Source organism: Fusarium subglutinans (assembly GCF_013396075.1).
Source record: "Fusarium subglutinans strain NRRL 66333 chromosome Unknown NRRL66333_c0000288, whole genome shotgun sequence".
Classification (NCBI taxonomy): domain Eukaryota; kingdom Fungi; phylum Ascomycota; class Sordariomycetes; order Hypocreales; family Nectriaceae; genus Fusarium; species Fusarium subglutinans.
In genome coordinates, this window is record NW_023502351.1 from 1 (window position 1) to 12,568 (window position 12,568).

Here is a 12,568-nt window from a genome sequence, read left to right on the forward strand (position 1 = left end):
TACTATATTATAAAATTTACTTATAATAAAGTTAAGGTACTAAAAGAGCTAGTAAAGGAAAGAAATAAAAAATATATATATTATAGTATTAAAAGGTAATATTAATTAAATAATAAAGCTTATAACTTTATAGATTATTATAGTAAGGAAATAGGATATAATTTAGTAATTAGAAAGTTAATAATTAAAGTTATTAAATAACACTAAAAAGGATTATATATATATTATAGTAAAAAGGTTAAACTATTAAAGGTTCTATTAACTAAGTTATTTAGGCTAGAAAAGTTAAAATATTAATACTTTTACTAAGGTAAGTTATATCTAGGTAACTAGAAGCTTTAAAAGCTAAGAGAATATAAGCTAATTAAGTTTATAAGATTAATATATAATAATTTTTAATACAATATAGGTATGTTAAATTTCAGTTGTCTTGCTATATAATTCTTCACCATTGTATGCCTTACCTAGTGCGTTCACTTAGACTCAGCCTATCCCACTCGATTATTCCCGACCGACTTGTCCCTTATTCACCCTTGAGCTGTTCCATAGCACAACAACACTACTAAGCCCCATTCCTATATTGGACCAAACACTGTACGATACGTTCAGTCACCACTTCTCATGATCGAAGTGAGTATAGCTTACGGGGAAGGCGATCCTGATCCGAATATACCTAGTACCCAGACCACAGACAAGATATTGTAAAAAACAGCCCAACTATGGTTCTGCGTCACAATACTGCTCATACGCCGTGACAAGCGTATTATCAACGGAATTCGACTCAGCGGAGAAGTCTCCGAAGCCATCAGCATCGCGTCAGCGCAGTCATCTTCAACAGACTGCATTTCCAAGCCACCGACACATATACTAAACGACGCCGATGCAAAGCACAAAATATCGTTGTAGTTGTCGCCCACATACATAGCCGGGCCGCGCTGGAGAAACCGGGCCAAAGTGAGAGACTTTTCCTCTGGAAGGGCATTGGCAAACACCATATCTGAATCGATGCCTACTTCGCGAGCAACAGAGGTAGCTGAAGCTGCGTTATCACCCGTGATCATCCCAATAGCCAGGCCCAGGTCTTTTAGTTGTCGTATAACTTGGTGAGCATCGGAGCGAACTTTGTCTTCGAGGACATAGACGGCAGTTTGCTTGCCATCTATAGCTAGCACCACAGTCGTTGTAATTCCATTTCTCATCTGAACGGGAATTTGACTGAGATCGACGGCAACTCCTAAGCTCTCGATATATGCACGGCTTCCAATTGCCAAATTCTGAGTGATGGCGCCGGACCCGGGATGAGTCGCTGTCACAACAGCTTGAGCGCCGCGACCCAGTTCGTGTTTGAATTCAGACACCATCAAGCTAGGTAACCATTCTTGCTTCTCTCCTAGCCTTCCGCTACTCTCTTGGAAGAGCGCTCGGGCAACTGGATGGGTGTTCCCAGCTTCAACTTCCTGCACAGCCCTCCACAGTATATCTTGCTTCTGTGATGAACTCCACTCCTCGCAGAAGCTGGCATGCGTCACTTTTAGGTCTCCATGCGTGAGAGTACCAGTCTTGTCAAAGAGAATAGTTTGAGCAGACGCGGCACTTCGTAGTCTTGCATAACTAGTCACCAACCGGACTCCAAACTTTGATGCTCGCACTGGTTACGGGTCAGCTGCAATTCATGCGAGCTTTTCGGGGTCACATACCTGTAGCTAGTAGTTTACAAGTTGGAATGCTCAAACTCAGTGAGCACGGACAAGCGGCTAGTAACAACGCTGAAGCTCGACCCAACCCATCTGCCCAGCTACCCTTCGTGAACACAAGATAGAAAATGAGAATGCTTGTTGCAAGCAGGATAACTACACTTTAGAACCATGACGTCGCACGATGAAGCCAGGGTTCTGAGTTGGCCAGCTCCGCTGCTACGACGGACGTGAGTAGTTCACCTAGGCGGCTCGAGCGCCCAAAAGCCGTTGCCCTACAGACGAGTGACCCTTGTCGTACCTGACCGCCTGCATTTACAGCATCCCCATGCTCAACTACTCTGGGCTCCAAGGAGCCGTTGATCCAAGTCTCTGTGACTAGAGCTGGCTCTGTGCTTTCGACGGCTCCGTCGCAAGGTATGTGCTCTCCCTGGTTCACAATAACGCTGTCGCCAGGGGACAAGAGGTCGATAGGAATAGATGTATATTCATCCGTTTTGTTGCAAACAATGGCCATAGTAGGTACCAGACCTGCGAGCGGGGACGCGAAGGCCCGATTACGCTGGGAGAGGATGGCCTTGAGCAAACGGCCACCGAGGACACTCGTAGACAGAATCGGAATGGGCTCCAGTGACTTTAAGTCCATGTGATAAGATCTATTTATCCCAATTTGTAGAGAATCAGCCGCTGCAGCATGCATAAGAGCCAGCATAATACCCAGTGATGCAGGAGTTGCCATATTTGGTCTTCTTCCGTGCCGTGGAGATCGCAAGGCCTCAAGATGGAGTTCTGATCCAGCTAGTAGGTTCATGGCAACAGCAATATATGCAATCAAGTTCATGTAATTGTTTTGCGTCGTCCATGGGGCTTTGATGCTGCGTGATGCAAAGAAAAGGACCGAAGCCGTCGTTGCCACGAGAAAGTCCCGTTGGCAGGAGTTAACATGATGTCGCTGGGAGTTTGAGGGTTCTTGCATCATACACAATAGACCAGCCCAGCTCTGAGATTCAGATGAAGGCAGTGAATGGGCACCGTAGCCAGAAGAGCGGATGGCCTCAATAATCTCCTCTTCTGTCACAACATCGCTGTTAAATTCTACTTGGGCCCAAAGTAATCCGAGTGAAACAGTGGCTTTCAAGACTCCAGGGATAGACCCGATGATGTCTTGAACATCGGATACACATGATGCGCACGTAAGGCCATCTAGACTCAAGATGCTAACCTGGGCACCTTTGATGGATTTTGGTCGTTGGGCGGGGTTACGCATGACATGGTTTTGGCTAGGATAAAGAGTACATAATTTCTCGTGTATGGTGAGAAAACGGAAGACGATGTAGGCTCCAACAGCACAACAGGCCATGATGATCGACTTTGGAAGATTGACGAGTAATACATTGCTGGAATCTCAGTGCCTAACTAAAAAGTAAAGAACAATATGCTAATGATACACTGTCCCGAGTCCATTCCCATTTAGCTTAAGCGTGTCTTCAAGCGACGCACTAACTCTTGGCCGCATTAGACTGACAAGGACATTGCTGACAATGATAATTCTGACTCCGTCTTTTCTGACACGTATGCCTCTAGATCAATCCACATCGCGTCACCAGCAATAAACTGTTGCCGAGGGTGCAAGATCTCGTTGCGTAACAGCTAAAGCAGCCACAAGTCAGTTACACAACCTGCGAATCCAGTAATCATCACTTACCCGTCGAACAATCCAACTTTGGATATTTCCGCGCAAATTCTTTACTCAATTTCCACTCACAAAAGTCATCAAGACCCAGAAACTTGGCTACATCGTTTGTACGACTCTCCTCCAGAGGATCATCATCCGGACTTGGCGTCACGGCGTTTATTTGACGATCTAGTTCTTGGAAGATAGCTTCCTCGACTATATCATGCTCAGAAGAGTACCATTCCCCAACCTCAGGACCGATCTGGAATAGTGTCCATGATGGATCGGTGAAGTAGCTTCTTGGAGGTGCTTTTTGGTGTTGACGGCGGCGCAGGACTTGGTTTTCGAAGATGTCGAGAACATTGACTGCGACGCTGTCGTTAGCAGGTTCTATGACCGAGTGTAAGACAAGGTCTCTGAGCAGTTCGTCGAAATCAGTGGATTCGGCCTCGAGGACGAGCTGATCCCTGATTTCAGGCCAGTTGAATAAGTCAATTCCCCAGAAGTGCGTGGGATTCTTTGACTGAAGGGGTGTAGGGCGGAATGGCAGTGGGACAGAATTCTTGGAACCGATTCCGAGACGCCAACTGATGACTCTTTCGATATATTTAGCCCCATTCTGTTGCCATTAGTTTTGGAGTCATTGTTGGTGATTCAGTACTGGTCTTACCACTCCATAGGCATACGATTCTAGTCCTGCGCAGCGCATAGAGAAGCGCACAGCAGTCTTGATTATCCTGTCGACCATATCGGCACGATTCCCAGAGTCGCTCAGGTTATCCAGATGTCTACGACAGGCGCCAAGGAGTCTAGAGCCAAAGATAGACATTGACGTGATACTAAGTTGGTTTGGGACAAACAAAAGCGATCTTGGGGATAAAGACGACATGGCTGGGTCTAAGAAGGTATCCCCAGGCTGAATTGTGCTTGGGGTCAAAGCGTCGTGTTCTTGGCCCGCCATGGACAGATCTAAAAGAAACGACGCGTCTTTGAATATATCTGTCTGGTTGACCTGCCCCGGGATGTCTTGAAAAGACTGGTTGTCGGTCGAGGGATTAAGAGCAGATGGTGTTTCGTGATTGACTGATTCCGTCCTCGGTGCAGATTGCTGCGCTTCTGGGTTTTCAGCATCTCTCCTTCGAAATATAGAGTCAAAGACCTCATCGTCTAGTACCAGTCTCAGTTAAACATCATTCGAGGCACAGTCAAGGGCGAGACTCACCAGCAGCGGCAGTAGCAGCTTGACCGAAACTGAGTAATTTTTTACGCAGTCTCAGCAAAGCATCTTCTAGCTTCCGGTTCTCAGCTATCAACTTAAGATGTGCATCAAGAAGAACAGAGTACCGATCTTGAGGATCTGAGCCAGTAGCCACTTTCTGCAGCAGCTCAATCGTCTCCTCCAGGTTACGGATGTACGTGATATTCTTCTCGCGTAGACATTGGTGTGAAATACGATTCTGTGCTCGTTTGCGTTCGGATGGATCAAGGGCGTTGGTAGCTTTTCTTTTGGTTGGAGGCATGACGGAATGAGGTGATAATGATAAAGCCCTGATAAGATTTGATTTGTGGGGGCAGAGCTGCTCTTTATGGTTGCATCGAAGACAAGGGTTACGGGCTTTCGGGATCCCCGAGTTCCCCGGATTTCCCCTCAGTAGCCACGAGCTAACCTGAGATCTTCCCCGCGAACGACGCTTTTTCTCCTCGGTTATTCCTAATATTCTCCAATTAAGATGCTAAGACTCTTACAGGTTAACATATCTCGTTTGAATCTCTTTGGCCTGGTAAATCATAGAGTCGGTTCATTTTATGTTGAAAATAATGCAACTAACTATGTACTCTTTGATATGCGCACGATCAAGCAAGCGTTTGCAAGACCTCGTCTCTATGCTTCTCAAGATAGCCCGAGAATCTTGTTAGACAGATCGGATATTTCTCCAATTTCTTAAAGTCGACTTGATATCCAACTTCATTCGCCCACAACTCGGCATGGATCTTGGGGTTTCTAACTGCAAGATCTCTCGCTTCTTCCTCACCATAGAACTCAAGCCCAATTTCAACTCCACTGACTCGACTTAGCTCCTGCACAATTTCAGCAGGTTTAAGGGACTCGACTCCCAAGTCTATCTCATGCTTATTGAACACCAGAGGTTCAGTAATCGCAGCCGCCGCAAACTTGCCCACATCGTTGGGGTCGATCACCGTCATCGCAGTCTCAGGCTTGTATGCAGACAGGAATGCTCGCCTTTGACCCAATTCGGGAAACATAAAAGATGCTGTCGGCTGGTGATAGTTGTTCATGAGAAACGCCGGTCGCAGAATCGTCCAGTATTTGATGCCAGATTCTCGCACCATTGACTCAATCTGGGCTTTGTTCAGCCAGTACCACGCCATGGGGTAGTCAGGTCCCCATTTTGGAAACTCTTCGTGTTTTCCCGTCATGGTGACGCTGGAATACACTATACTGGTGACTGTTCCGGCGTCGATAGCAGCATCGATGATGTTTGTTGCATGAACCACCTCCTGGTTGGTGTCGGGAAACGCTGGTGATACGTTAAGAAACACGGCAGTGGTTCCTTTGACCGCACCCTTGAGTGAAGATATGTCATCGAAATTGCCGGGGAACAACTGCGCTCCGAGGCGCTGGAGCTCGATGGCGGACTTGGATGATTGGTCTCGAACAAGTGCGTGAACTTTGACGCCAGCGGTTAGGAGCTCCCGAGCAGTCGCACCGCCCTGAGTCCCAGTTGCGCCAGTGACAAATGCAATAGTCTGGGACATGGTTTGAAAGTAAAAGGTAATGTCTCGGGGCAAATTGAGCGGTGAAACAACGGGCAATCTGAGTCTCAGGTGATGTTGTTAGAATTGTCTCAAGAGGTGTTATTGAAGGAGGACTAGGATAGTTTAAGTAGTTGGCCTCAACAGGCTCAAACCACAAAGTAGGCCTGTCTTGCCGAAAGGAGAATACACCTCGATGATGTGGATATCGACCGGGCTCTGTGGAGGCGATTACAATTACTACGGCATCCACGTAAGCATACGGGACATCTACTCCTTAATGGTAGGAATGGTAGATAGCAATGACAGTTTTTTTCACCTCTCAAGTTAGATGGCACGCTGTGGACTTGCGGATACCTTTCAGGTGGACTTGGCTATACTGTATTCAGTAACCAGCTCGACAGAAATTCAAGTCTAGCTAGGTTTGGTATAGAAGATTACAAAGCATGGGAGACTACGGGCATCACATAATTACGACACTAACAAGACTTCAACCCGAAATCATGCTGTTTTACAAATGAAGGAGTGAGTAACATGGTCTATTGCGGTAAGCCCAGCAAAGCGTGCTCGGAATGCCGAATCAAGAGGAGAAAGGTAAGTATCCCAGCCGTCCTATCCCGAGCCATTTTAGCGTTCTAACAAATTTCGGGGCTAAGTGCGACTTGTCGAGACCAGCATGTCGTCAATGTCGCAGAGCCGGTTCCAGATGTGACGGATATCGAGTGGAGGAGTCTGTTACCTTTCGAGACCAAACTAGCGAGACTCTAGGTAAGGTATCATTCGTTTCTCACGCAAATCTACCCAGTGACAACCAAGATGTCTTGGTACGACCTAAACTGTTCCAACAGGCCAAAGTCCACCCATCTCAAGATCAGTCCAGTCACTACCCTTGGTTCAGACTTGCGATTACGCCAGAAGACCAAGCTCTGCATTTCTTTTTTCACCATTATGTTGTACCTGAGTCTGGACGGTCCCCTACTCATCCCGATTGTCACGGTATCATTTACAAGCGAGCAAGAGAAGCTGGGTACTTGGCCAACCTCATAAATGCTGTCGGACTAGCCGGTCTAGCGTACTCAAAGAACGCGCCCACGCTTGTTAACTCAGCCAGACAGGCATTTTCTCGTGCGCTTCACGGCCTTTGTGCGGCGCTCGTGGACCCCATCGAAGCAGCATCCGACCAGATGTTGGTAGCTGTAATGCTTCTTGCGTTATACGAAGTAAGTCTTCTATCCCGTATCGGTCAATTTGAGCACAATAATGATCCGGAAGACTGTAACTCTTCATCCCACTGCAGACTTGAGTCCGTGGTGTCGACATGTAGATGGTGCTTTGGCATTGATGCAGCTCCGAGGAGCAGGCCAGCTACGCAACAGGATCGGCCGGAGCATTTTCCTCCACCTACGCACTGAAATAGTGGGAGGCCTCAAGCAGTCCCATATCAATTAAATTTCTGACATTTCAATAGCTTGTCGACTGCCTCCAGCGTGGGCTGCCGGTACCAAAAGTCCTAAAAGACCTTATGGCTGAGGCTCGCAGGAATGAAACAGAACGAGAAGCGCCTGTAGCTTGGCTAGCAGACATTGTTGTTAACTTGTGCACCACCTTGCCCTCGGCTGGGGAATACATCACGGATGAAGGGATTTTGACTTTCCACGTTTCAAGACTATTGTCGATTGATGCAGATCTCGAGGGCTGGGCCCAAACGCTCCCAGCTGACTATGGGTACGAGACCCGAACCAAACAAAGCCATCTCGGTGAAGCAGAAGTGTTCATGGGACGCCATGATGCATATTACAGCGTTGAATTCGCCAACTCGTGGAACCTACAGCGCTGTGCGCGTATCATTCTTCACCAGTCAATTGTTGAAACAATATCCAACTGCTTGCCCATCTCTTCTTCGCTGTCGGTCCTATCCTCTTTTCCTGTGTCATTCACAGACCAACTCTCCATTTCAGAAACTATCATACAGGCGAGCTCCAGTGATATATGCAGCAGCGTCCCATATATCTTGCATAGTTTCGATGTCGCAGGCAAGTCGAGTGACCTGCGGGCCGCTTATGCTGTGCATCTATTGTGGCCACTTTCCGTTGCAGGAACAACACATACTGCCACCGATACTTTGCGGTATTGGGTCATAACAGTGATGGAAAACATCAAGGAGGTTACTGGAATTCAAAAAGCAAAGCACATAGCCTTGACTTTGCAGCGGTGATGCTTTGAGATGGTTGTATCTACGGGTGGATATTGCCATGATTCGGAAACACGGCGCTCTAAAATGATATCGATATCTAAATTACATAATAAAACGGGCTCTGGCAAGAATAGCATGTTAACCGGTTTGATTTGGTATAGGTTCCAGGACTTTTAATTGTTAGGGTTAAAACGGGTTAAGGTATCGTTTGCATTGTGACGTGGAAGAACCAATAGCCTGACTCAAACCTCAAGTCCTCCAGGTTCCCTCTTTGTAGCCAAAGGATTGTCCCAGATCTTCTCCATAACTACATATAGTCTGCTCCGATAGTAAAGCTATTGAGCTCCGTAACTGGCACATAACACTGATACACACTGACCTCACTTTCAATCAGTAACTTCACAATGACTGAATGTGATGTATTCGTGGGTACACCTTCGGGGAAAAAAGCCCTTTGGCTAAAGAAAAAGGCCCTCAAGTTGAACTCCATCCAGAATTGTTGATTTATTGAGAACGTCAAGGAGATATATCAACTCACTGGGAATTATCACGGGTCGTGTACCATGGGACAAAGAAACAACTTCCAGTGCTCCAATCATCAGAAGGCGAACATGCAGCCAAGAATGCAGTTGAAGTGCCATGGATACTGTGTTCTTATTATGCTTGCGAGTGCTCGGGACTCCGAAGATGATCAAGGAGGTCCCCATGCAACTTGGTTTGCAATGCTCTGTTTGCTGCCTCTTTCTGTGTCAGTGTAGTACAGCCCAGCTAACGGTGGAATGGTGTTGTTCACGTAATTATGAATATATTTCATTGATCGCCAATGGTGGAAATGGGAGCGGAGACAATGAGATTAAGTGAGGCCAGGCCAGCAAGAGGAACTTCAGGTGTCTCAAGCCTGCGTGCTGCAGGCCCCAAGTCTGCATGTCCTTTGAGTTGTATCAAAGCACTGTAAGGAGAACCATATCAACTCCAAAGGCAAAGCATCAGATCCTATTTCACAAACACCCGCCTTACCTGCGAGATACTCGCTGCTCGACCCCTGCTGGGAAAGTTCGAGAGACACTCTGGCAGCTAAGCCCCCCAAGGCTGGAAGTTTATCGCTGTCCATGGTTATGTATCTCTGCGTGTATCTTGCAACCATAAAGTTCCAATCGACCCTGATTTGTCTCTCGTCTTGTTCTGTTTCCTCTTTCTTAGGTACATCAAATGGTTTCTGATGGTCGGCCGGTTCATTGTACTCCTCCTGTGCCTCAAAGCACGATTCGCATTCAAAGTACATCTGTGCTCGAGCGAAGCGTAGCGTGCGAGGGGAGAGATACCGTTGCTGAAAAGCCCAGCAGCGTGTTGATAGTGGGCCTTCGCCAAGGTCAATTATTCGATGCGGTGCTCCTACATGGCTATTCGGCATAGGGAAGACTGAAACGTTTACAGGAGCATCGCCTCCGAGAAAGGTTATATTGGTCTAGAATGATTCTGACCCAGGTCGCAAAATGCCCTCGGAACTGTTCTTAGACTTCGTAGCAGCAACAGTGAGATATACGTTTCCATAAACATCGCACATTCGAGCTGACTCGCGAATCCAATCATCATTAGAATCCTGGATAATGCAGAGACTGCCAATCCAGAGATATGGGATGTCCAGTTTCTGGGTCACCCAAAACGCATCTTGGAAAGTTCTTGGGAACTCTTCGATTGATATTCCCTCGTACAGTTGCTGAGCGGTGTTGGTGTTTAGTGTAAGAGGCTGGATCGACCCCCAGCAATGACTGAGAGCAGCGTATTTTGTATCTACAGGTACAGAGGTGCATAGAGTGATTCTTCTTGTCGCTTCGTCGTATTTTAGTAACCTTGTTGGCAGTACCTTGTACATGTGTTGATGTCCATGCTCATGCTGGGATGTACATTCCAACATCCATTTTTGCATAAATTCGAGGCCATTCTTCGGTTGCGGTGAAGACGAAATCTTTCTTCTCTTAAGGACGTTCGATAATGGGCTTTCTATGATCTTTCATCAGTCAATGAAAAGATAATTACCATGTCACCCGCTATCCTCACCTTGATCAACAACAAAGCCAATTGCTCCAAGAAGAGCATGTATGGTAAACTCCTCTTCTCTATAAGCCACAACTTGCATCCCTTGCTCGGTTTTCTGACCAGACAATGCAAACTTGTTTGACGATACATCTGATGAGTAAATGAAGGTCTGTTCCAACCGCTCAAGCTTGTTCAAATTGGGTGATATCGTATGCTAAATGACTCGGCATAGGTCGCATGTTGCGGAGTTTTCCTGCAGCTCCTACAAACCCTTATGATACGCGATAAGATGCGACCCTGGACTTTTTCTGAAGAAGTCACGTGACATGTAGGTGAACATGTTTTCGTACTCAGCAGGTCCCTCGAAGCTAGTATAGTATTTGTCCATTTTACAATTTAAGATATCGGACAGATCAAGGCTGGAACAAAATTGACAGAGCATTTTGGGAAGAACTAAGACAGAGTCCAAATTGAGTGGTAGGTAGTTCTAGGAAGACATGTTCTAAGTATTTATGGCTCATCTTGTCTTGCGAAGGTGTCATCAGGACAGGATGATTCGGAGGTTTAATTGGAATCACGTGCCACGCTCTGGAATTATAGCTGGCGGATTGCGATCTTCTACCTCTGAATCAATACATCTAAGAATAACATTTGAGTAAACGTTGAAGTTATAAATTCGTCATACAAGCCAAGTCCTTCAATGTAGCAATGATGCTGCCAGGTAACAAGTGAGCCCAGGCGGCGCCAAGCTCAATCAGCCTCGTAGGGCTGACGGTGAATAGTGGGGTTAGGCAATTTCAAACGTGGAAATAATCTTCATCAAACCACGCAACTTCGTAACAACTCGATTGTATCCATCAAGATCTCTGCCATTAACTTAGTCTTCTCCTCCAAGCACAACCATGCCTAGCTCAAAGAAACCAAGTCGAGGAACCTCCGTAGCAAACGAGTTCAACCAAGCCCTCCAAGAAACCCCCGCATTCGAACCAATGCGATACACAGCAAACTACGTAAGGATGGCGCAGGTAACATCATTCTTGCCTAAGAGTAAATAGCATCTTCTCACGCATCATCAGCTCGAACTGAGTTCCTTTGAGTTTCAGGATCTCATGGCAGCGCTTGAAGAGGCGGGGAGGCTCTTGCCGGAGAATTTTGACCCAGACAAGGAGCCGTGGCCACCGGAAGCAGAAGATGTTAATCAACGGATGGAGGAGATGCTAAAGAATTACAATAACCTTGCTGGGTGCTTTAAGCAGTTTGTGCAAAGTGCGCAGGCTGCGGGTGCGGGCATGGCTGTCAAGCGCCAGCAGTGATGGTATAGGAAATATGACTAGGTGACTGGCGTTGTATAGTAGTTATTAAGTTTTCTTGGAATCATATTATTAATAATGGATGTCTGATTGAGTTCACGGAGTTGCAACAATTCGTTACCAACAACAGACCCTTATCTCTTCATTTTCTCAAGAGAGCTGTCCTTGGCGCAACTGTGGCTTGTCCCTGCACCGCCACATCAACCACCGACGTCAGGCCACCAGCCTCATCCAAGCTCTCACCTCCAAACTGTCCCCTCAAGACAGCCTCCCCCAAAAACTCCCTGCAACCACCAATGACGTCGGGTATCGATCCTCAATTTCGTGAGACTCGCTGATGCGAATATAGTTCCTCATGACACTCGGGGTGAGATGTCACCAACCGATGGCGCCTGTTGTTGGTTCAGTTCTTCCTGCACGTCCTAGGTCTTTGAGCCTTGGAACTTAAGCTACATTAGGCAAAATTGAGACACGTGAAAGCCTATTCATGTTGGTAGACCCTTATTCCCCTCCCTTACTCTGAACCCACATTTTCGGGTCTCGGAGACCAGCGAGGTTTGTTCCCAGTCTTTTGTGCATGCGTTTGTTGCCCTCGTTTGCCAGTCCTGGCTGCATGGGCGCGAGGCCATGTAGCAAACAACGCGTGGATACACAAGATCAACACTGGAACCTCAGAGTTCACCTTCGGAGTTCCGAGTAGTCGCGAGGACAAAGAGAGAACAGAAACCACAGTGTTTCATGACCCCCCCTGCTGGGAAAACTTCTTTTCGCGGCTGATTGAAGGAACAAACTTGCCTTTGTCACCATCGCGTATCACCCTTCCACTAGTAAGGTGGTGTCTTACCAACCACGCCATCGCGGGTTGTTACAAACAAAGAGTATC

General features: G+C 46.9%; 4 protein-coding genes across 4 annotated transcripts; 2 read left to right on the forward strand and 2 right to left on the reverse strand.

Annotated features, from left to right (window-relative positions):
• Window positions 1-641: 641 nt before the first annotated feature.
• FSUBG_12760 (copper-transporting ATPase 2) lies at window positions 642-4,889 on the reverse strand (the record flags this gene model as incomplete). The annotated part of the gene is made up of 7 exons (XM_036677580.1): window positions 642-1,648; window positions 1,698-1,703; window positions 1,974-2,974; window positions 3,400-3,415; window positions 3,460-3,988; window positions 4,040-4,536; window positions 4,592-4,889. The coding sequence occupies 7 exons, from the start codon at window positions 4,887-4,889 to the stop codon at window positions 642-644; spliced, it is 3,354 nt and encodes a 1,117-aa protein (XP_036531754.1).
• A 334-nt stretch (window positions 4,890-5,223) lies between these two features.
• On the reverse strand, window positions 5,224-6,147 carry FSUBG_12761 (NAD dependent epimerase dehydratase; the record flags this gene model as incomplete). The annotated part of the gene is made up of 1 exon (XM_036677581.1): window positions 5,224-6,147. One exon carries the CDS (start codon window positions 6,145-6,147, stop codon window positions 5,224-5,226), a length of 924 nt encoding a protein of 307 aa, XP_036531755.1.
• Window positions 6,148-6,678: 531 nt separating this feature from the next.
• FSUBG_12762 (uncharacterized protein) lies at window positions 6,679-8,359 on the forward strand (the record flags this gene model as incomplete). Its single annotated transcript, XM_036677582.1, has 3 exons — window positions 6,679-6,738; window positions 6,993-7,364; window positions 7,613-8,359. The coding sequence occupies 3 exons, from the start codon at window positions 6,679-6,681 to the stop codon at window positions 8,357-8,359; spliced, it is 1,179 nt and encodes a 392-aa protein (XP_036531756.1).
• Window positions 8,360-11,277: 2,918 nt separating this feature from the next.
• FSUBG_12763 (uncharacterized protein) lies at window positions 11,278-11,688 on the forward strand (the record flags this gene model as incomplete). Its single annotated transcript, XM_036677583.1, has 2 exons — window positions 11,278-11,385; window positions 11,431-11,688. The coding sequence occupies 2 exons, from the start codon at window positions 11,278-11,280 to the stop codon at window positions 11,686-11,688; spliced, it is 366 nt and encodes a 121-aa protein (XP_036531757.1).
• Window positions 11,689-12,568: the final 880 nt, after the last annotated feature.